The sequence below is a fragment of the Anabas testudineus genome, chromosome 16 (assembly GCF_900324465.2).
Source record: "Anabas testudineus chromosome 16, fAnaTes1.2, whole genome shotgun sequence".
Taxonomy (NCBI): domain Eukaryota; kingdom Metazoa; phylum Chordata; class Actinopteri; order Anabantiformes; family Anabantidae; genus Anabas; species Anabas testudineus.
The window spans coordinates 8,584,622-8,608,183 of NC_046625.1; the positions used below are offsets into that span (position 1 = coordinate 8,584,622).

At 41.0% G+C, this 23,562-nt stretch overlaps 1 protein-coding gene across 2 annotated transcripts in view; it reads right to left on the reverse strand.

Moving 5' to 3' along the window:
• grik5 (glutamate receptor, ionotropic, kainate 5) overlaps positions 1-23,562 on the reverse strand; it is a 70,489-nt gene that overhangs the window by 9,117 nt on the left and 37,810 nt on the right. For both annotated transcript variants that reach the window (XM_026373272.1, XM_026373271.1), the window contains exons 2-17: positions 21,986-22,147; positions 20,767-20,931; positions 17,835-17,932; positions 17,277-17,442; positions 13,405-13,583; positions 12,595-12,648; positions 11,716-11,874; positions 11,191-11,343; positions 9,931-10,035; positions 7,368-7,475; positions 6,244-6,447; positions 5,194-5,307; positions 4,504-4,613; positions 3,473-3,646; positions 2,055-2,220; positions 665-890 (exon numbers count right to left, since the gene is read on the reverse strand). In XM_026373272.1, the coding sequence (XP_026229057.1) occupies positions 665-890; positions 2,055-2,220; positions 3,473-3,646; positions 4,504-4,613; positions 5,194-5,307; positions 6,244-6,447; positions 7,368-7,475; positions 9,931-10,035; positions 11,191-11,343; positions 11,716-11,874; positions 12,595-12,648; positions 13,405-13,583; positions 17,277-17,442; positions 17,835-17,932; positions 20,767-20,931; positions 21,986-22,097 (2,293 nt within the window). In that variant the 5' untranslated portion in view covers positions 22,098-22,147. The remainder of the gene's footprint in view (positions 1-664; positions 891-2,054; positions 2,221-3,472; positions 3,647-4,503; positions 4,614-5,193; positions 5,308-6,243; positions 6,448-7,367; positions 7,476-9,930; positions 10,036-11,190; positions 11,344-11,715; positions 11,875-12,594; positions 12,649-13,404; positions 13,584-17,276; positions 17,443-17,834; positions 17,933-20,766; positions 20,932-21,985; positions 22,148-23,562) is intronic.

Sequence of the window (23,562 nt, forward strand, 5' to 3'; positions counted from 1 at the left end):
GGGATCCTCTGTTTATACAGGTTTTAAGATGATATTTCTGACTTTTTATTAAAGCATAAGATCCCTAATATTGATCTGTCCTTGTTTTCCAACTACTGGATATGGTTTTAAGAAAACCATAATTTATTGTTCCAGCTTTAATTTTTTTGCAACATCCTATTATTTCACCTCCTGTACAAGCTGTGGCCGACATCCTGTAAAAAACAGCAGCAGTAATTTTCTAGCACTGATTGCTACAAGCTGATTCATATTTGACCTTCTGTCTTCTTTAAATCATTTTAATGAGGCCAGTCACAGCCTTAAATTCTGAGGGATGTCAGTTGTGGCAAAAATCTGTATTGATGTTTTTTAAGACTTGTCAGCTTGTGTTTTAAGCCTTATGCATTTGTATTTTCCATTTACTGATCTTTTCTTGTTTGGTCCTATACAGCTCTAACAAATGATTATGATGAACAATGATTATGTCATGATATATTTAATTAATAACATTATCACACTGTGATAACTGGTTATTGTAATGAACTAATGAATTCATTTAGTTATTATATTATAAATTTCTTTGAGTTGTTTATACAATTGGTTTTCTGTTTTGCAAGTTATTAAGTTACAATATACTGTATCATAGATATGCATTGTTTGAAAAATTATATATGATTATGATTACCTAGTGGCATGCCAATACCGTAGCCTTTGGTGTCCAGCAGGCCACCTATCTGTGTGAGATTACAGTTCAGGCCGCGGTGGTACTCATTCATGGTGCTCTCCATCAGAAAGGCATATTTGGAGTTGAGCACGCGTGCAATGCCCTCCTCTGTGCTTTTGACAAATACACTGGGCTGCTTGGAGTTCATATAGTTCCACATGCGCTGGTAGGTCTGGTATCGAGAGTTCTGCAGAGTAAAGAGAAAACAACAACAGGAACTCAACACTGACTACAGAAGTGTGTTTGTATGTGCCATCATCTGTCTTTGAAGCAGAAATCAAATGGAGCTTGATAAAAAGAAAAGAAAAGAGACAGAGAGAGAGACAGAGAGATGCATAGTAGATAAACAGGGGAGGTAAGCACACGTAGAACAGAAAATCCAGTGTGCATAATAAGCAGAGTAAAACATCAATGGCCACTGGAGAGAAAAGGGAGTGAGGGAGAGGAGTGGAAGAAGAGAAACAAAGGTGAATTAAGGCAACAGATTACTTGCTCGCAGCGTAGCTGATGCATCATCTTTCATACAGATGGAGGTAAATCAGCACACAGGAGGTGGTTCAGCACTTATCAAAATATAGCAAGCTCCAAAACAGGATTAAGTGTTTAGAGTATACAATTACATGTCTTATCTCTGTGTGTTGTGTATGAGAAGAAAGGGAAGGAGTTGAGAGGATGGCATTTGTATGGAATAATGTGGGTGTGTATTGTTTGTACGTGTGGGATTAGGCATTGAATGGGGTAATATACTATAGCACTGAAAGTGTAGTATGTAGGCAAACACAGAACACACTCTTCTAACCTCACTATAAAAAACACACGCGCACACACACACACACACACAAACTGGCAATTCCCTGCATTGACATAAATACGTAAATACATATATTTTACCAACACACAGTCCCACTTGCAAACACACCTACACACAAAGACAATACACACATACACTATGACAAACACAGATGCCAACACAGATGCCGGAAGCGCCTTCATAAGCAAACACAGGCAGTCAGCCACTTAACACAAACACAAACAGCCATAAAGAAAACAACAGAGAAACTCAAATATATAGTAGCGAATACGAGTCCATCTATTCACTCCAGGCACGGCAATGAAGACAGAAACAACCTACTAAATCACATGAAAACAAAAACTTGATGAAAAATGGTTGCTATAAAGACAATTCAGGAAGTTATTCCACTCTAAAGTCAATCCAACTGCAATAAAAACACAATTTTATATGTACATGTACATGAACACAGACAGCCTTCATCAGTTTTCTCACACTCATATTCTAAACTCATATTCAAACACAAGGGCAAATCAGAGCTTCAGTCGCCCTAGGCTGTACCATGAAGAAGGTCATGGTGCTCCCTCCGTGAATAGTGCCGTACTCGATGTTGGTCTGGTCAGCCAAGTCATCCGGGGACTCTATGGGGACCTCCATCCTCTGGACAGTCAAGAAAGCTGCCAGATTGGCTGTATAGGAAGAGATGATGATCAGAGTGAACGCCCACCTGTTGGAGACAGAGGAAAGAAAAACATCAAATATGGTCAATCTGGATAATATTGTCTACTACAATATACATGTCATTTTAAAACATAGGATCAAGATACAGTATGGTGCACACTGGTCTATCAACTCCATCAAGGAAGCATCTGTTCAGTCAAATTCATTCTGCAGCATTCTGCAACAAAAAACTCCAGCTAGAGTAAGTGGAATAACTATTTTCAGTCACAAAAACAACACCTACACCAGATGGTTTGGCTCCCACAGAGACCTGATCTCAACATCATGGACCCAGTCTGAGATTACATGATGATACTTGGAACACCAGCCTTGAGAAATTGTGCACCTAAGAAAACAGTGTACCTAGAAGAACTGGTGTTAATTTGATTTGGTTTTGTTTTGTTTACAGCACTTTGCGGTAATGGAGTTAACAGACAAATAAAAGGCATTTATTTTTGTGCCTAGCACCTTTGCACAGTACTGTACATCACGATTAAGTAGATATTTCTGAAAAATCAAGTGAGACTGTTTATTCATGAAATTAAAATGATATGGTTATGTTTGAATGCCTGACATTTTGGCACATTGATGATGCTGATAATACTGCTTTCCCACAACCAAAGACTTTCTTTTGACCTTTGTTGAATGTATAAAATCTTTCTGAAAAAACACCATGTACTCACTATACTTAATAATATCGCACATCTTGCTCAACACAGTGTAATTTGTTCTTCCTGTCTTCCTCTACCCTTTATCTCCTTACCTCTTAGCGATTATTATTTCTTTCTCAGCACATCTCTTTCACAGTCACTGTTTTGCCACAGGAATATCATCAGGCTAGTATTTCTGTGATCTAAGCAGTTTTTTAGTGTTTGCATAAAAAGCCTGTGCTTACAGACGGAAACTTGAGTCTTGTGTCAAATACCGTATGTGCCTAAAATCCAGAGTAAAAAGTGCAGGTTGGTGAATTTGAAAACATGTTTTTTTTTTTCCACAAACATAAAATAATCAATAAATAGCTTTAAACTTTAGAACGTCTGAATAAAATATTTTTACTTCCAAATAATGTATTGCTAGCTGCAAGGTTTCTCCTAGTTCACTGAAATGTCTGTCAGTGTTAGCGCAGTAGACTTCAGGTGTCAAATTGCACATAAATCACTCTGCACACTGAAGGTTAACATCCAAATTAATGAACAATAAGGAAACTCTACATGTGAATGGAGAAGGAATTTCATACATGCACAAAAACAGTAACTTACCACACTCCACTAACGCATCTGGTGGACAGAGCTCGGGGCATTATCTCTGATCCCTGCTGCATGAAGCCTCCAACAGGAAACCACAGACTGTTTCCCAGGGTGTACTGGTTCTCCAGCATGTCCCTGCGCTCTCGCAGACATGGGTGAGGGTTGTACCACTCGTAGGGGCTCAGCCTGGCGAGGAAGCACAGGTACAGTGGAACAATCTTGCACATACAGAAATGTTTCTGTCATATGAATTGAATGAGTCATGTGAATCCTGTCAAACTGTCAGCAGGAGGCTGTTTAACATAAAAAAATCAGATGTGTTGCATGTGATCCAAGCTAGACCAGATCCAAAGATGTGACCTGCAATTAGGACGTTTGAAAATTTTTCTGATGGGTCAGTCTGTCTCAGCGTGACCAGATCCAGGTCTTTTTTCATAAACAACTTTACATGATATAACCTATTCACATATTCTTATACTGCGCTCTTATAATGGTAGAAATGTCATGGCTGGTTCAACCTGTAATAGCAATAAGGGCTTTTTCCTTCACAACTGCAAAATATCTGCCACAGAGAAAAGAGGAAACCCACAATTAATGGTACAGAAAAGGAGCAGAATAAAAAGAGAAAGGCTGTGCTAGCAGATTCTGCAGATGTTCAAGAATAACTGGCTTTTTTAAGCACCTCACTGTCATTGTGAGAAGAAAAGCACAAGTAAGTATAAACTACAGTGTGCTTTGTGTAAACATGTAGCTTCTTCTTAGCTGTGAGTTGAAACACTTTTTAAATCAAGTTGTAATTAAGTGTTTATTACACTAATAACGAGGAAGGAGGAAATCCTTAGAAAATGAAGTACATTCTTTCACATATTAGCCAAACTGAAATTGTTAGGCTGCACACAATCTGCTTAATCGTAGCAGATGACTTTTCGCTTAATAAACTTGCAAAGACAGTTTTGCCTTGATATGTCAAACTGTGGCCACTTCCCAGAATGCTTTTTGTTGTCAGTTCATTCTTGGTACAGTGGCTAGTGTTATGTATTGACCTTGCAGCCAGGAAGAGCACACAGCTGACAGCCAGGTAGGCGAGCAGCATGAAGAGCCAGACAGCTGGAGAGAAGGGATCGAGGAAGGAGAAGTACCCTGGCTTCCGACCCTGGTACAAAGAAGAAGAAGGAGAAGAGGAAGAGAAGTAGAAAAAGGGGAAGAAGAGACAGAGAGATAAACAGAGACACTGTTACAGAAGAAGTGTCATATCTCCGCAGTCAGTAAATTTCCCTTTTGTACCACAGGAGGGCAGTGGCATTCACTGAACTCTGTTAGTAAGTCTGCAGTCCTTTGATACGCTAATGCTACAATCCATAAACGTTTCACAATGCCTGCTGCTGAAGAACACTTGGCTTACCCCCAAAACCTCATTAGCAATGTAAAGCTGCCACTGTTTCCCAGTTACACAGCACTGACTTATTGAACAGTTTAAATTACACCTATAAATTTCAGTGTAGACACAGTAGATGCAGCATGCAGCATACAATCCCCAGCTTCAAAAGATGAGATCAACTATTATGCAATAAGCAGTCTGATTCCTTAAGCTTCATCTAACAAGTGTAGCTCATCGTTTTGTGCTTGACCCTGATGTCTTATAAGCAGTGCAAACAAAACAAATGAAATCCAATACAAGATCTGTGGTGATTATCACCTCGTGCGCGCCCTACAGCCCCAGATAGAACCCTCACCAGTTGAACTCTGTACAAGATGCTGATCCCCAGGGTCATGAAAGGCTTTGAGAAGTCAATAACTTTCTCTCTTTCTGACGTAATGGTGAAACCCGCCACAGCCAGATCTGCTTTCTGTGGGATTGACAGAGGATAGACAGAGAGCAGCAAGGACAAGAGAAAGATAGAGGTAGTAGAGGAAAGCAGTGGAGAAAAACGATGAGTGGTCAGGTAACTGTGCAAAAATAGAAAGACACTTGATGATGCATTGGGTATATGAGTGCTCTGTTTGTATGAAATGTTTCTCGAATAAAAAATGAAAAGTTTTACCATCCACTTGAAAATGCATTTGGAAAAACATGTAGACATGCTCTCTGTCTCTTTCCCTCTGACGCACACCCATTATCCACGTCCAAATGAGGCTAATTGCAAGTAAGCACTGGGTGGCTGGTCTTTCCACCTGTATAAAACTCTGTAGGTCTCTGGTCGCTCTGCTTCCCCTCCATCTCTTCCATTAAAAGCTAATTGATGAACATGGGCTACTAATTAGAGCTGAGTGATCAGGCAGTGGGGAGGGCAGGGAGGCAGAAGAAGTGGAGAGCTGGGGGAGCACCAGTGTGGCAGGCCCCACACAGGGACCACAGCCTGGTAATTGAAGTATACCGTATGGTAATTAAGCAGAGAGGGGCTCTCATTAGCCTGCTTCAACCAAAGTGACTGTCAGAGGTGCACTAGGCTTGGATGAGGAAAAAGGAGAGGGGGCAGGCTAAGATAGGGGTTTAGAAAAGATGGTGCAGACAATTTTAGGCAATGCTACCACTCTCTTTTGGGGAATTATCAAGTCAGCTTTTGTCCTAGATAAGAGTCTTACTCCCCTCTGAGGGCAATTTGAGACATGGGAAGTTACAGCAGATCTGTGGTTTGGGGCTACACCATGAGTGTGTGCGTGCGTGTGTGTGTGCTTGCATGTGTGTAAGTGTGTAAAGTTTGTGTTTGTAGAGATGTATGTTTCTGTGAGTGTGTGTCAGATAAAGAGGGTGAGGGCAAGGGACGGGGATTACTACTACTCACCCTGTTGATTAGTTCCCCAACCATGCCAGTCCAAGAGCCGTTGGGCTCTGGAGCACCATACAGCCCATCATCCACAAGTTTGATCTTGAAGGAGAATTTCAAGATGTCTGCCAGCTCCCTCAGCATGTCAACACAGAAGCCCTCGTACTGGTCGTTGCCCTGGTAGTCCTGGTAGTTGTCTTTACGCATCACATAGGGGTTTTCCTGAATGGGAGACACATGAGTCCAGTCTGAGGGGAGATGTGTGGATCTTTGTTTTGAAAAAGAGGCTAACTGTAAAACATTAACTGTTATGTCAATAACAGATTAAAGAAATGGTTTGGAAAATTAAAGGACATATGCTTATTTGCTTTATGGCCATGTTAAAAGTAAAAATCAATACCACTTTGGTACTGTTCATTAAATATGAAGTAAGTTAACTGGCTGCAGCTTCATATTTACCTTACTGATGCAAGTGATATCGATGAGATAGCAAGAAAGCAAAAAATCTGGAAATATCAAATTACTCATTTTCCTGTATGGAAGAAATTCAATAGACTAAAAGAAGAATTCCTTCACTAAACTAGCATTGCATGTCCTAGCATTGTGTGAAATGTCTTAATGGGGCAAAATGGCTCAGCTGACTGAAAATCTATACACTTTCCAGGAAAGAAAACATATGTGAGTCATTTTTTCTATTTTATTGTACTACTATCTATCTATCTACTGATCTAAACAATAGCACAATTTAAGGTATTTGTTATTTTTTGAAAACAACTGTCAGAGTGAGCACATTGAAGTGCAGAAGATTTACTGTATCGGGTGTTTTTACACATCTAATTCAACCTGAATATGATGGAGCAGCAGCGTGTAAGATATTTATCGATTTCCTGATATGCCATTACTCATATAGAAACCAAGAAGAGACAACTTCTAGTGTCTTAACATTTCCCAAACACCAGGATTTTTTCCAGTTGAATTTAGTATCATGTCTGTCTCAATGGTCTGTCAGTTTCTGTGATAGCTACACAGTGACAGCAAAATTCACGACAACAGACCACAACACAGCATGAGCTGCACCAGCAACACAAACAACAACTCCGACCTCACCAGCCTGGTGGCTCCAGAAGTAAGTGCAACCTTACCAGTATGGTGGTAACAATAAGGGTCTTGTTTGCCAGGGTTTCTGAGACATTAATATCCAGACTTGTGGAGTTCATTGCCAGGGTGTTGTTGGAGTACCAGATCCCAATCTAACAAAGAAGAAAATACAAGAGAAAATCAATGACTATTGTGAGATAAGTAATTCACTGCAACTCTTTTACTGTTGTGACACCATCTATAGCAAATGCGAAATAAATGTACTGTATTAATCCTATTGGTTTAGTTTATAGAGTATCTTTGCATGTTTAATATTTGATGCTTTGGTATTCATACTGTTACATACTGTATATGCACATTGATTTAATTATTCCCATTGGAGCCATACACATGTCTGCAATGAAAAACAAACTGATGTTTACAAGCAGAGCAATGAGCTGGGACAAGATGGCAAAGACGATAATGAAAAGCATTCATTGTCAAGAGCTTCACTGCCACATCTATTTTCTTTTTACCAACACCTTTCTTAAATTGCATTAAAACAGCCCACATATTTCCATTTTATAGAGACAGTAAAGTCACTTAGGTACATAAGTGTGTGATTATGACCTAAGCAGTGTGCAAGGGTGGAACTGCAGCTCTCAGAGGCATTTCTTTAGAAGATATTGCTGTACATCTTTCAATAGGTCACAGGAGAGGTAATGAGTCCTCAGACAGAATCACAGTGTTTTTCAATGACTCTCTTTATTCTGCCCTGACATTTAAGTGGTCCTTTCTTTGTGAACTACCGATGTCTGCCTACAGGGTGGGCGCTGCTGTGCAGAGAGGTGGGCAGAGTTAAAATGTTAATTATCACAACTATACTCTCCCACCAACCTGAAGTCTAGATTTAAGTCAGGTTATCAGTTGGCATTTAGTGTTAACATGGGAGGAAGATGACCTGTAGTAAAAAATTGGCAAGACAAAACATACAATAAGTATTGAAAATATATATCAGTTCCCTCAGACTGGATCTGCAGTGATGTGTGGACTTGTGCTTTACTTAATCCTAACTTTAAAATGCAGGTGAAATCCGTTTTGATTTCTATCTTCACACACCTTTGCATCTAATATTCCCTGGAGGAGTCTTTATTGACAGCATAATATCCCAGAATGGTCCTGAATACATCATTCGCTGAGTCTGCAAACATTTTATTCCGGTTTTCACATTGTCCAACAACCCTTGACGAAGTTGTTGACAAATTTGATTTGTCTGGAAAGGATTAAACGCCCACACTAACAGGGAAGGGCTGGACCATGAAAATGAATAAAAACAAATGTTTTCAAAAACTTGAGACGACTTCTGAAACTTTTGAAAAAGAAAATACACAAGAGTTCTCTTTAAATTAACTTTTAAAAGTCTGCAATAAAAAACACAGTTGCTCAGTTCAGCACACTCAGCGATTCTGTAGCTACAGTCTTAACTGTTCTGGTATGACCAAAGGTTTGTGGTGGCTAATGTTAGAAAACTTCAGATCAATATTGCTGAGTAGAGTAAGTTACGAGTCTCTTCTGATTGAGCTATAGGTACAGTATGCTTTAGCATTCGCAGATATCCAGTAAATGCTACTTGTGGCCACATCAGCTGCTGTTTCACTTAAAGTCATACTCGTTTTAGTGCTTTTGTACAACAGTTGGATTGTAATACTGCCAGACAGAAAAATTTGTTAGATGACTATACAGATTTACTGACCGGCCCTACATACAATGCAAAGCCTGAGACTGTTATTCGTCAGATCTTAGGTGTAATTATATGCAATAACACTATAAAGAAACTGCAGGGGGTTGCCAAAAAGGAGCAGGCATACTAGGAAAAATCTTTAACATAGTAACTGTACAATCTGATCCATGCAAGTTCAAATGAGGACCAATTGCAAATAAGAGCTGAAAACTAGGCTTGAAGAAAACCCTGTTCTATGAATGACCCAAATAAACTTCATTAAGGTCACGTATAAATATTATATACAGGAGGAAGAGAAACATGATGATGATAGATATATCTACACTTACACTACATTTTGTACAGTACTTAAGGCCAGTTACAAACCCTTCTTTCTGCAAATAGGAGTAACAGTTTGTAGCCATGGGTAGTAAATAAACCATTCATTAATGAAATATCATTTCAACATCAGAAATCATCAAGTCGACATCCTGCTGTGGCAGAGGAAAAAGACAGAAAAATGTCTGACAGTGATACGCAATACAACGCTCAATACTCAATCACTGCTGAAAAGTTCAGCAATCATTTGCAATTCAGCTAATTGACTATGCAGGCAGCTAATGTATTCTAGTAGCCCTCAGATAAAACAAATGTTAACACATATTTTCAGCTATTACATGACCCACTTCAGATTGCAGGCTACACTACAGAGCCATTAGGTAAAACAAATCAGACCGACTTCACAAAGTAAAGATATGTGGCCAATATCAGGGGAGTCTGTGACGAGGTTGACCTCAGAGTTAAACGCCTCCCCCGGCATTGTGAAATCAGATGAGTGACCTGTAACTAACCCAAAAGCCTATGGGCAATGTGACCTGACTACTGCATGATAACAGGTGACTCCTGACCTCTTTGTGGCCTCCTCGGTGTTTCTCCAGGATCCGCAGGGTGTAGTTGGTCCTCTGACCTTTGCTGTTGAACTCCACACGCCCTGTCAGACCATCGTACTCCACCTGGCAGGCAGACGAAGAGAATCAGGTGTACAAGTAGGAGAGAGGCAGGGAAAAGAAAATAAAGAAAAAACAGAACATGAGAGGAAAGTAGGTAGAAACAATGAGGAGAGATGGAGCAATAAATCGAGACAATCATCTATGTAAAACCAAACATTTTTCTTTGCACTATCCATGGTAATTAGGCAAAAGCTACTATCATCAGTGATTAAAAGGAAAGAGAGGGCAACAGAAAAGTTCACGTAAGAGAGACAGAGGAAACACTAGACAAGGATTATCAGTTTTGTATCAGTTAGGAAAAAGTAACCGAGCAAGAAGCTCAGCTAGAGCAGCATACAGAGTCAACAGCTCCCTAATAACACTCAAAATTGCACCTCACAGCTCAGCGCTGCTTCTCCAAAACCCTGGTGCTGGCACAGTTAGCGAGATCTATGATGAATGGCACGGTGCTGAAGATGGAGTATACCATGATGCTGACTAACAAAGACAGATGTCGGGCCGGTGGGGCAGCGCAATGAGATATGCTGCTTAGGCTGCCTTGACAACAGGTCGTCGATGAGAGAAATTCACAAACAACCGGAGATGGGAGATGACAAAGAACAACAAGAGACAGAGGTTACATGCAATGTGAGATGAGGAGGATACAAAACGTACTGTTGTAATTTATCAAAATGTCATTTAAAAGAAAAGTGATCAACCACAACTTGGATAACTCATCAGTTGAGTAATTTTTCAAGCACGAATATCAAATATGAGAATTTTAAACTTTTTGATAGTTTATATTACTAAGAAACAGAAGTGTTTAGATAATCTAAAGTAAGTCTAAGAATTAATTGAATGGCTGCAGGGTTGTTACGTTCTGTTTATGAGTTATGTTAAGATTAAGTTTTAATTTTTTTAGGTGAACAAAGGGTTAATTCTCATATTTTATAGGCTGCGACAAACAAGTGTCTTGAAAAATTACCCAAAAGATAAATTGATTATACAAATAGCTATCATTAAATTTTATTGAGATTGACAGATGAATCAAAAAACAGACACATAAAACTAAGGCTAAGCTTCTATTTCACTTATATTTATTATGTGGATTCATGTACATGTTCATGATGAGCATCCAGTTGGTTTTACAGTACATACTGCACATTGACAAGCATTTACCATACGCAGGTAGTTCATAAGACTGGTCCCGTGTTGCCAGATCTGAGGTGAGGTGCAGCTAAGGGGCTTCACTCCAATTTCCTGACTGCGGTTCAGTTCCCTCACCGCCCCTACCACCACATGCACTGCATCAAACATCAGCGCAGACGAGAGCTGTGGAATAGGGAGAGGAAAAGACAATAGGTATGGAAGGGGGCAGAAAGGGGGATAGAAACATGGGGAAGAAAGACAAGGAGCCAAGGGAGAAGAAGCAATGAGGAAAGAAGAGAGAGGCATGAGTACAGATTTAATGTTTAACAAGGATGGAGGGAGGGAGGCAAAGAAAATAAGAGGGGAGAGAGAATAGATGAGGTATGAGTAAACCAGTGGGGAGGAAACACAGATGGATACATCAATACCCATTAAATACAAGAAAAAAACAGCTGAATCTCTTTAACTGGTCAATGAATCAGTGTGAGGAATAAAGTAGCTTAATGTTACATGGCATACACACAAAGCTCTGAAAGTTATTTCCAAGAAACTGACCGCAGGACCAGGGTACGTTAGGTCGCAGCCCTCCCTCCAAGAGAGGTTGAGGCTTCTGATGAATTCCAAATAGAAGGGATGGGTAGTGTTAAACATAGAAAAGCCCACGATGTTGGACTGCTCATCCACTATATCATCTAGTCTGAGTAGGGGAAAGTCCTACAGAAGAGGAGGAGAGGGGCAGAGGGAGACAGAAAATCCAAGTGAGTGACAATGTTGACAGTGTATCAAATCTTAGCACTGAAGAAAAATACTGTGCAAAGAAGGGTGTGATAAAGAAAACGACAGGGTACAGGAATGACAACATCTAATCTCTGATGGAGAGAAAAGAAGACAGAGACAGTTAGGGAAAGGGGAAAACAGTGATACAGGGGAAAGAGGTTGATGGAAATGACACCTGAGATATACGCACAAGAGGTGGTATCTAGAGCTCAAGAACACATCTCTGTACAGAGGGCGGAGAGGGGAGGAAAAAAAAAATCAGGCACACAGAATAAAGTGACACATTAATTCAAATGCTAGAGGGGGAGGGGAGCATATCAAAGAGGTAGATGAAAACGCCGGAAGCGTGGAGAAGGTGACGGGTGGCAAAAGAAAAAGGGCACATCAAATCTGTCATCACCTTCACCTCCGACCCCTTTTCCTTGCTACCGTCCCCTGTTCTCACACGTCTTAATACAGTATGTTTGTTTCGCAGATATTTCCCCCTCTCTCCATTCCCCTGCCCATCTTTCATCTTCCTTTTTTTTCTTGTTGTCACTTCTCTTTTCTTTACTGCATACTTTCGCCTTTTCTTCTCATAAAGCGGCAGAAGAGGAAGAAGAAAGACGAACAAGTGAAGGTGGAGGAGGGGAAAGGCAACAACCAGTGTGCTCTTACCATGGTGGTGAGGATGTACTTATAAAATGCGGATGTCATCCCCAGCTCTGATGCCTGCAGGACAAAGAGAAAGAGGGAATAAGATGAAACAATAAAAAAAGGCAGGTGTGAATGTGGGATGTAAAAAATGTGGAACGAGAATAATGCAAGATGTACAGATATTGATAGAGGGAGAGATGGTTAGGGCATGGGAGGAGAGTTATTGAGAAAAGGAGACAGTTGGGGGACAGAGCAGGGGAGGATGTGAGAGAGGGGGAGAGAGCATACGTTAATCACAGTTTTACATCATTGAGCTAACACTAGGACATTTCGCTGAGGGCGGACAGCCGTTCCGATGTGCCCAGTGAAAACATCCCATACACATTCAAACTGTGACTCACTGAGCTGGCTATCGGCATTACAGACCGTACCATGAATCAGAACAAGCCTGGGTAACATCTGCACCCCAGCAAAAGATGTTCTTTTGTCAAATACTTTCTTAGTGAGTGTAAGTGATTGTTGCTGGCAGACATGCATAAATATTCTTCCCTGTGCAGCTCCAGAGGGCAGAGAAGGTAAAAATAGTTGTTAATTCTGTTACAACAACAAATGTGTGGCCTGTGGAACTTCCAGAGGAGTTGTTTTTATCATTTTACAGATGGTAAGCTCTACATGCCCTTCATGGATGCAACCTGAGTTTCCCAAATGGATACATAAAAGAGAAAACCAAATCCCCTTGAGTGTGACTGTGTGTACTGTATACAAGAGTAACTTCAAGTCCTGCATGTGTGTAGGCAGATCTGACGAATGTATTGATGCTTGAAAGCTGACCTTCTTGAGGATGAGATAGGAGACGGAAGCGTTGGCGTCAATGATGATGGTGGCCACTTTGTCGTCACGGATCTCCTTCAGCAGCGGCGTCGGGTCCAGGTTGTCATCCAGCATCCTGATTGACAACGTCTCCCGTGAGATGAGAAAGCGGCGGACCAGTTCTTCCAGTCTCAGCAGACCTGAGGCAGAGCCAAAACAGAGCAGAGCTGCATATCAATGTCTGTATCAGTAGACACAACTCATATTTATAAAATGTAAGCATTGCAGGATCTGTGAAAATCTTGATTTATCCTGGACGGTCGTATATTTGTGTCACTTTTATAAAGCGTGATCGATCGCTTGTCTGAATCTGCAGGAAATGAAACATCATTTAATATGGAGTCTACAGTCTACTGTATGTGCTTTCACTGTTTTTCTCAGTAGGGATTATTTTACATGGTGTACTGAGTTCTGTATTTTGGATTGTTAAGAACCTATATGAGAGATATTTGTAAAATAAGAAGAGGAGTTTGGCTACGTGTCAGTGAAGCACGCATGGGTTTTGGTGTAGCCTTTTACTATACATTTGTACCGTTTGACCATAACACCTCAACTGTGAAACATCAAAGCAAAATATTTTCCTATTGATTCTTTCATTCTACTTTCAGGTTACATCCATTTACACCGAGACAGATTTTCCACCATCTTTAATTTTTTTGCAAAACATGTTTTTCAACACTCCACCTACAGACACCCTGAGGAAGGCAAGAGTAAAGATAAACACACACTAGTGTATTTTTAATACAAGTTAAGCCTTTACGTATTAAAGATTTTATTTTTAGAAAGTGGGATTTTATATACCATATGCATGGATCCTTAATGTTCATACAGAGTTTGTCTAATCTTTACCAAATTTGATACATAAAATATTTGAAAGAGCCAACAAATGTAAATATTCCTTCCTCCTTATGACATATAAAAATATTCTGCACTGAAGAAGTGTAAGATGATATTTTAGGCATGTGCAGGAATGCAGTCACGTGACAAAATATAACCCAGTCAACAAAACTGAAGCTTGTGAGTCTGACTCAATTGAATTCAACTTTGTACAAAGCCCTAATATCCTAGGCAAAATCTGGTATCCACAATTAATGGCTGCCGTCAGCCAGTCAGTATGACAAATTTCTAAACATTGTCTATTAATAGAATAATAAATTTAGATGTGCAGCCTTGGCATCAGTATGCGCTCTTTTAGTGCTTTGTAATTCACTTTGTGCCTGTTGTCTCTTTCCTATTTGATTGCTTTTCATGTGTGTACTACACTGAGTAGAACAGTGAGTTTAAAATACTGAAAACAAAGGTGGAGATGTGAGGATTCTGCAAACTCCTGGAAAAAGACGGACAGACACACCAGAAAGACCAAAATCTAGCACTTGAGACAATTTGCCCCCTTTTCAAGTGAATTCCTCTTGAAAATGAGAATAACCAATGGCAGTCAAGAATCACTTGACATCCTGAATGCAATGAGCCTTTACTAGAAAGTCTATCCTGCTGCTTCCTAATTGTAATTCCTTAGTAAAGCTCCCCTAGCTATGTAAATAAGTGGTGGGGCAGGCATCTCAGGGACGGAGGGAAAGGGGAGAGAGAGGAGAGAAGGGGGGAGAGGTAGAGCACAGAGCCCTTCAGCAGGAGAAAGCCTCTGTAAGCAGTGGGGTAATCACTGAACCAGGCGAAAACTTTAATTAGTTTGAGGAAGGAGGGGAAAAAATCAATGCACTTTACAGCTTCCTCTCCTCCCCTCTCTCACTCTTCTTTTCTCACATATTCTCTGCCTCACACATAAGCTCCAACCTCTCTATCTCTCTCTTCTTAGCCCCGTGCTCCAGTTACCTCTCTCTGTCTTTATCCATCTTGCTCTTATGCTGCCACCATCTCCTCCTCTTTGTGCTCAGTCTCTCCCTCTCGTTGTCCTCAACCTCATACATCTTATAAAAACTGCATAATGGAATTAGGCTCAGATAGCGTGTTGTGAACCACGTATAGAGACGGGAGGATACATCAGACGTGACCCAAAGTCTCTGAATTACACCCACTTAACAGAATGTCTATGGACTACTACTTGCACCAGTTAGGCACACATCACATTATAGCCATTATCATGCTAATGTAAAAATGACCAATAGGATGCATGCAGGAGTGTGAGTCAATGTCTGACTTCACACTCGCCTTACTAACAAAAAAACAGCGAATGTCTTCTTCACTTAGCTGCACCACTCAACACTGGGGTAAACACGATGAATAAAACAAGTGGACTGGTGGTAAACATCGTCTGATGTTAAACCTCTGCAGTGCTACACCAGAGCCGCACACACAGACCCACAATCATACCCACAAATACCCACTGACACATGTATAGACGGACAGTGCGCTCAGGGGAGCAACAACACACATGTACGCACACACACACACACACACACACACACACACACACACACACAGAGTATTTCAAAGTGTAAACTGGCATAGAAAGGCATGCACATGTACCGACAAAGTGAAGCAACCTCACAGAAAATAATATCAAACACACACCGTGCCATACACACCCACACAGTCATTGAGAGTGTGGAGCAAGACTGTTGAGTGGCAGTTAGCACCTATTCTGCAGCCATGGCAACCAGCTCCATGGCGATAGATAGCGCAGCCAAGTGGGTCAGAGTCTGCGAGTGTGATAACCTTGTAAAGATCACCTTCAAGCCAAATATATTACACACACGCACCCCTTAGTCTCTCCAACAGTAAAAACTGCACCTTTTGGCACAGATGGTAAATCAGACTGTTGCTTTTAATTCTTATGAGAGGAAAGGCCTGGTGAAAGACAAGGCTCTTATCTACCGTTCAACTCATGATCAAAACTGGAAAAAGATGTCTGATGCTATTTCAAAGCTCGTTTAGTTCAATGAAATGACAAGTCCACCAGGAATTCGGCTTACTTTCAGGAAACCACGAGGAGGCGGACTAACTGCTGGGGAGATAATGAAAGCATCTCAATGATTGAATCAATTTTTTATAATGTCACAGCTTTTTGCTCATCAAAACCTACCCTTTTCACACTGCCATGAGAAGTGTTAATTCCTCTAAATGATCCCACTTATTCTTTATGTAAATGCCCATTCTTGCAATTGTCAGTTCTACTGTCGGTTCTACTTGGCAGATATGAGCAGTCAAGAACGCTTCCCAACTCAGTTTCCCCTGAACAGGAACAAAAGTAAAGCAACTATTCAGTAGACCTCATAAAGCACGTAGTGTATTCTGACATGTATTCTCAAAGCTCAGCTTGAAGACCACAGCCACCGTCCAACCAAGCCCTTTAATTCCTGCAAATCTTGGTAGGGAGAGCATGATAAATCAATAACATACTCTTTCAAAATGAAAATAAAAAGGGGTAGTGACTAAGCCCCAAATCCCATGTGATGCTGAAGCTCTCTGAGTGCCTGGCAAGTTAAATCAAATGTCCCCTAAGTTCTGGAAAGCATTTCCAACACGAATATTTATTAAATTGGTTAGGGCTAACAACCCTCTAAGGTGGATAAGAGACTGTGTGCAGGAGTAATAAATGTAGAGAGCTGCAACGTGAGCCATGTTGTGAACTCTGACAACAGACAACTTTCTGACCAGACTGTCAAAACGAGTGTCCAACAGCGCAAAACAGTCATATCCGCCAAAACAGCATGAAAGTGCCAGAACTCCCACTGAGTCATTTCCAAAAGGCACACATACATCAGGTAAACAAGCTCCAAAAAACACAACTGATGCATTTACATCCACTTAAACACAGCCATGCAGTCACACATGATGTACAGTATAACTACACAACAGGCTGCATGTGTACTCACACTCAGCCTTGGCACAGACCAGGCTGGCTGAGGGGTAACTGAATGAGCGCAAAATGGCTCCTATGGCCAGGCTCAGGTCCTCGTTGCTAGGGTAAAGAGTGACAGAGGCAAAGCGCAGGTATGGCAAGCGGGGAGTTTCCTCCGGACCAATCTTTACATGAGGGATCTGTAAAAAGGAGAGAGAAGAGCAGAGGAGAGAAACAATGAAGAAGGCAAGAAAAAGCAAATGTGCCACACGTAACTGTGAACACACAATACAGGAAAAAACTACTGCAAAAGCTCCGTTAGAGAAGCGGGAAGGTTATAATAGAGATAAGAAAGATGGCAAAGGAAGAGAACAAAGGGATCTAGGGATAAAAGAAGTAAGGAGAACACAGTTGAAAGAAGCGGATGATGGTTAATTATATGAGGAAAAATGCGATAAAATGCAATAGGCAGGAAAATCGAATCTCTAGACATTTTAGAATGGGGTCCGTGTGGGTAGGAGAGGTAGTAACTCAGAAAATGGTACTAACTGTGCACAGATTTGTACATTTGTGTGTATCTTTCCACTCTCACCTCTTTCTCTCCACATATGTGACTGACAGTAGAGCCAGAGGCGGGGCTGGAGGCGGGACCTATCACAGAAACGACGCCTTTGGGTAGAATCTGACACACTGCAAGGAAAAAAGGGAAATAAACAGTGTCAATGCAGACACAGACTGTCCCTCTGCTTCATTTTGACAGCAGCACAGAGCTGACATACAGTTGGGGCTGCAGTCAGGGGAAAGTGCAGAAATTTAAAATGCAGCAAAAACTCAGAGGACGCATTATGATTTCGGTTTAAGCACGAATTCTATTGTAGCAGCACAATCTGTCTCATTATATTCAGATTTATTTTGAGATAAACACTCCAAGGACTACAGCAGGGCAGCCCACGGGTTGCCTTCTGCTGTTATTCACTTGTTTAGACAGTTGATTTTAATGATTTTTAAGAGATTTTGCTCTAATTATATCTCTGGCATTAAAACAATACTAACAGATTGGTGGTCCACCTCAATTAACAAATGCCAATGTCTACGATTACCCATTTTGCAGGAGGACATTAATGTGGGAGAAACAGTTTTACACCTTTGTCCATTACATTAACTGTTCATTAAATTATATGGCTGCAGTATTACCTCGATAACGTCTAAGCTTGCAAATGGCTGAAGCAAACACAGTCTCTGTTATTCAAATATGCCGTATAGTCGAGCAGAGATTTTAACTAAGTGACAGTAAATTTTCTCACCACATTCATCTACTGTACTGTACTGTACTTTAGATCAAAAGGAAGAATTTCCTGCTTTTTCTTTTTTTCATTTTTGTCTTGACATAAATATTTATTTGCAGTAGGTTTTGCTTGAGGCAGCTACAACAATTCCTATCAAAACCAAGATGTTTCCACAAATGAGCCATGTAGCTAATTAAAAGATAAAACAAAACTCTACACATTTTTACACCTCTAAATGCGAGTTTGCATCAAGGAAGTGAGTTCAACCTCAGCGCCAGTGGAGAAAAGACATAAAAGTAAGAGAAAAGTAATAACCAAACTCGGATAAAGGAGCAGAACACATTACCTATGAGAGTCCTTTCTATGTTGAGCAGATACGTGAGTGATCAGAACAGGTTATTGTCTTATACTTGACTGATTACCCGGCCTGCAGTCTGTGTTACTGATCAATAGTCTTAACAGACTCACCTATCAAAGACAATTAAAAGAAACTAGGAAACGCTAAAAGGAGTAATTCAACATGGCAAATACACTCACAGGGAATTGAAGTCTGTACAACCCGTATTAAGCAACAATAGAAGCCAGTTAGCTTATCTTACTGTAAAAAACGAAATACAGGGAGAAACAGCTGACTCGGATCGGTCCAAAGATAACAACATCTGCGTAGCAGCACTTCTAAGGTTCACTAATTAAATCTCATATCTTGTTACAATAAAAATGTCTGTGGAGTGTAATATAGGACAATTTTCTTGGCTCTAAGCAGTTGCCAGAAGGAATGGTACTGCCTACAGTATAACCTCTATAATACAGCAAATTGCTGTTTTACTGTTTGCTTTTTGTACAGAGTAAACAAACAAGTTGCAATGTGTTAATTAATTAGCTTTAAAGGGCCTGGTAGGCAGATATGTTTCCTGTGGACAAAGTGGAGCTAGCAGTTTCCCACTATTTCCAGTCTTTACGCTAGGGTAAGCTGAGCAGCTGCAGGCTGTATTTTTGTATTTAGCATACCTAAATCTTGGGGAGTGCAAGTGAGTGCATCTCCCAAAATGTTCCTTTAACATTAAACATGTGCCATTGGGCAGAATGCATAACAGACAGATGTTGGACTAGGCTGATATGTTTTTGCACCATACACTATATTTTGTATGAGAGTTTATTTATGTCCATTCACAGACATAAAAAAACAGAGACTGCTGACTTAACTATGTTATTCTGAACCAAACGGCTGTTCAAAACTTCTGTTCTCGCTGGAATGTTTGTTGGTATTTTATTACGTCCCAATTGGTCCTCGGTCTCTGCCGCTCTGTATGCATGCCTGTACAGTATGTGTCAGTGTATATGCCCACAGTGTGCCACTGTGTGAACGTGCATGTGTGACTGCAGAAAGTGTGTGCATGCATGTATAAACGCCTGTTTGTGCGAACGTGTGCGTGCAAGCGTGCGTCCGACAGCCATAGCTGTAAGATGATGAGCTCTCTGATCCAAAGACCAAATAGCGCTGAGAGCAAACAAGCCTGTCAGAGTCTCCTGCCCATCGGTCAAGGACACACTCACAAAAAGACAGACACACATGCCTGCAAATCAAGCCCGCACATATGTACACAACTCTTCTCACGCACACATAGACATTTTGCCAGTAGCTTGTGGCAGGGTCAATGACCCTGAATAGGAGCACAGAGTCTCTTTCTCCTCAGTGGCTCGATTCAGCAGTAGATCTATCTTTACTGACTCCAAACATTCAGTTTTAATTCTGAATATCAATAGAACGTTTATGGAGCAGCCTCTGTGGTATGTGCTACCGTCTTTTTGCCTGCACTAATCTGTATTACTATTTGATTATTTGTTTTTCTCCTGGTCTGCACAGTAGACAGTGCCAGCTGTTACTGGAGGGCACTGGTCCACTGTTTTTAATGAGACAAGCTTAATGGACCATTACTGGTCTCCAATGATATGTAAACTAATCAGCACAAGCTCTTACTAGCTCCTAATCACATGAAAGTGGTGGCGTTTTATCATTAGAGTCATTGTTTAAGGCTTTTGCTCACAAAAGGCAGCTTTTTGCAAAAACAGAATTACCTTTTTTGAAAAATACTATAATCGCCTTCTTAAGTGCTTCTGAATACAACCTGTATGCAGTCTCTGTTACACAGACACTATGCCCTGTGTGTTTTAGCCTCTCTGATGGGTTGTGTGAATCTGATCTACTGGTCTTCTTAGGTATGCATTAGCTCCACTCACTGGTGTCAGTAGTGTCGTACTGGGAGTCTTTTTGCAGCTCATATATGTCCACCTCCACTCTGGCTCTTGCCGGACCCTCCATCACGCTGTTGATGTTCTCCCTGGCCAGGGCCAGCGCCAGCCGCTCCCCACGCCCACACACAGATTGGTCATCCAAGATTGCCGCTAGAGAGGCAGAAAGTGAAGGAGAGATAGGTGAAGCAGAGAAGAGAAGGACAGAGCATGAAGATGGAGGGCAGAGGGAGATGGGTAAGTAAGGTGAGGAGTAAGCAAAGTACACAAGGGGGAGTGAGAGGTGGAAGATTGTTTAACAGTGTTATACATGCTCATGTGTGGGTGAGTATCTGTACTTGGAAGATGAGTGGAACTGACAAAAGATCACAACCCCTGACTGGGGAGGAAATTAATAGATTTGCCCTTGTTCAAATTAGGAGGTGCCATGAAAACCACTCTGAATTAGAAATTAAAGGAACAGTTTCACATTTTGAGAACTATTTAGTACTATATAATATATATTTCAATATTTTTTAATGTGGACCAGAAGACACTTTTTTTTACTTACTATACAAATATAATCAGGAAGATACAGCTAAAAATTCACCAGAAAATATCTCTAAAACTTGATGAATGTTTCCAGTTCCCCCCCTGCTAAGCTCAACTAACTGGCTGATGGGGATAACTTGAAATTACTCTTTCATCAAACTCTCCGACAGGAAGTTAATTTCCCAAAATGTCAAACCTTTTGAGATGAGATCATTCTTACTGAGAACATGTAACAATTTAATTTTAGAGAAATCACCGCTAATGTGTACAAAGTTGCGTATGATCGGCTTCAGCGTGTGATTTCACTGCTTTGGTCTACAATATGTTTAGATTAATAATTCACTACTTGCTTGATATTGAACAGGTGACCTAAACTCATTGATACTTAAAACATTAAAAGTAATTAGATGTCAAACTGCACCTGCTCCTGATGAAGAGTTGATGTAAAAGTATAAGAAACAGGGCCTCTGAGAAAAACCTGACTCTGCTAATCATTCTTTGGCTTAACACAAAAACAAGGGAAATGTTTATTGCAATTTTAGTTCGATCACCTTATTGCTTTTAGTACTCTCCAGTGTTTCAAGACCCACTTTGAGCAGATTGAAAACAAATCACAAAAAGGCAATGAGAAACTTTCAAACCCAGGTGAAGTGGAAATGGAGGGATAGCCACTCACCCATGCGGACAGAGGACAGCAGAGGGGCCTGACTGAGGGAGCGTGGTGGCATGGTGACTAGCAGGAAGGAGAGGAAGTGTATTGACAGCAGCAGTGCTGGCAGAGCCGGCATCTTCTACTGCTCCTCATGGAGAACGGTCTGCTGGCTGCCTGTACCACCACCTGCAGGAGTGGAGGACACACTTGAAGTTACAGGACACTGGCACAAGATTTCTCTCTTTAAATGATCATCTAGTGGCTTGTCTTCAGTTTGCTCTTTAGTATTTCAATGTACTGAGAGCACCTGTAATTTGACAGCATGTGCAATAGATTTTTATACTCAGCTATGAAGATGTTCACTGTCACATCACAAAAGCAGCCCAGTCCCATGCATACCGCTAGTCTAATGACAAAATACAGTACACGCATCTCTATTCATGTCTTCCGTGGAAAGTCTGTCATTTAGAAGTGACAGGATTCAGCCTTGAAGAGATCTCCAAGGCAGTTCAAAGAAAACATCACAACAAGTGGCACACACATCACTGCATATTCGCTCATATACAAAAAAATGTACAAACACATGTATACAGATATATCAACAAACACAAACAGATAGATACACAGTCATATGCTGAAAACAATCTCTGCACACATACACACACATTTTTTTTATGGCAGTCATTGTGAAGACACTGACATAATGCATTCTCTAGCCCCCTACTGCTGCGTAGGCCATGTTAATCTGTATCTCTGTATTGGTTTTTAATTTGTCACGTGTACTATCTTACTCTTACCCTTAAATATCACATCTAACTGCTCCACCCTAAACTTTACCCTAACCATAAAACCTGGTCTGAAGCCCGAAATTGCTTTTTTTTTTTAACACCCTTCTCATTGTGAATACCGCCTGAAATGTCCTCTCTTTGAAAAATGTCCTCAGTCCAAAGGTTAAAAATTTATGCTGGTCCTCACTATGATAGCCATAAAAGCACACACACACACACACACACACGTGTGCCATGATTGCACACAAAATCATCATTCATACGCGCACACATGCCCGTACCCACTCACTTTTTCCTTAACCAAACACACACCCCAACCTCCAAACAGACACACAAACACACTCAAAGAGAGCTCAGCTGAGCTCCACTGGTGCTAAGCAGCCCTCTCCAGGAGTGACAAAGCCTTGTTCTGACTGACAACATGACAAGGCAATGTGAGAGGATGGAGAGATGAAGGGAGAGATGAAGACAGAGGGGAGGAGAAGGGGTGTTGGGTGACAGACAGCCAGAGTGAGGGAGGGGTGGTGTTGGTGATGGAGGCTGCTGACCTGGGAATGTTTCAAACGTCTGGTTCATCAGCTGAAAGACTCAATTCGTGACCTACAACTGACCCTTGCAGCTGTAAACTAGCGGGTGCTGAAGCGATACAAAAGTGACCTTTGACCCTGGTGAATGCATGTTGGGCTGGAAATGAGTTGACATGTGTTCGTATATTCACTGTAGATCAAAGAAGCAGCTGATGTGGCTTTTCGGCCACTCTGCAAACATCCTTCCCACCTCCACCCCTTTGTTTCAGCCTTTTTCACTTTGAGA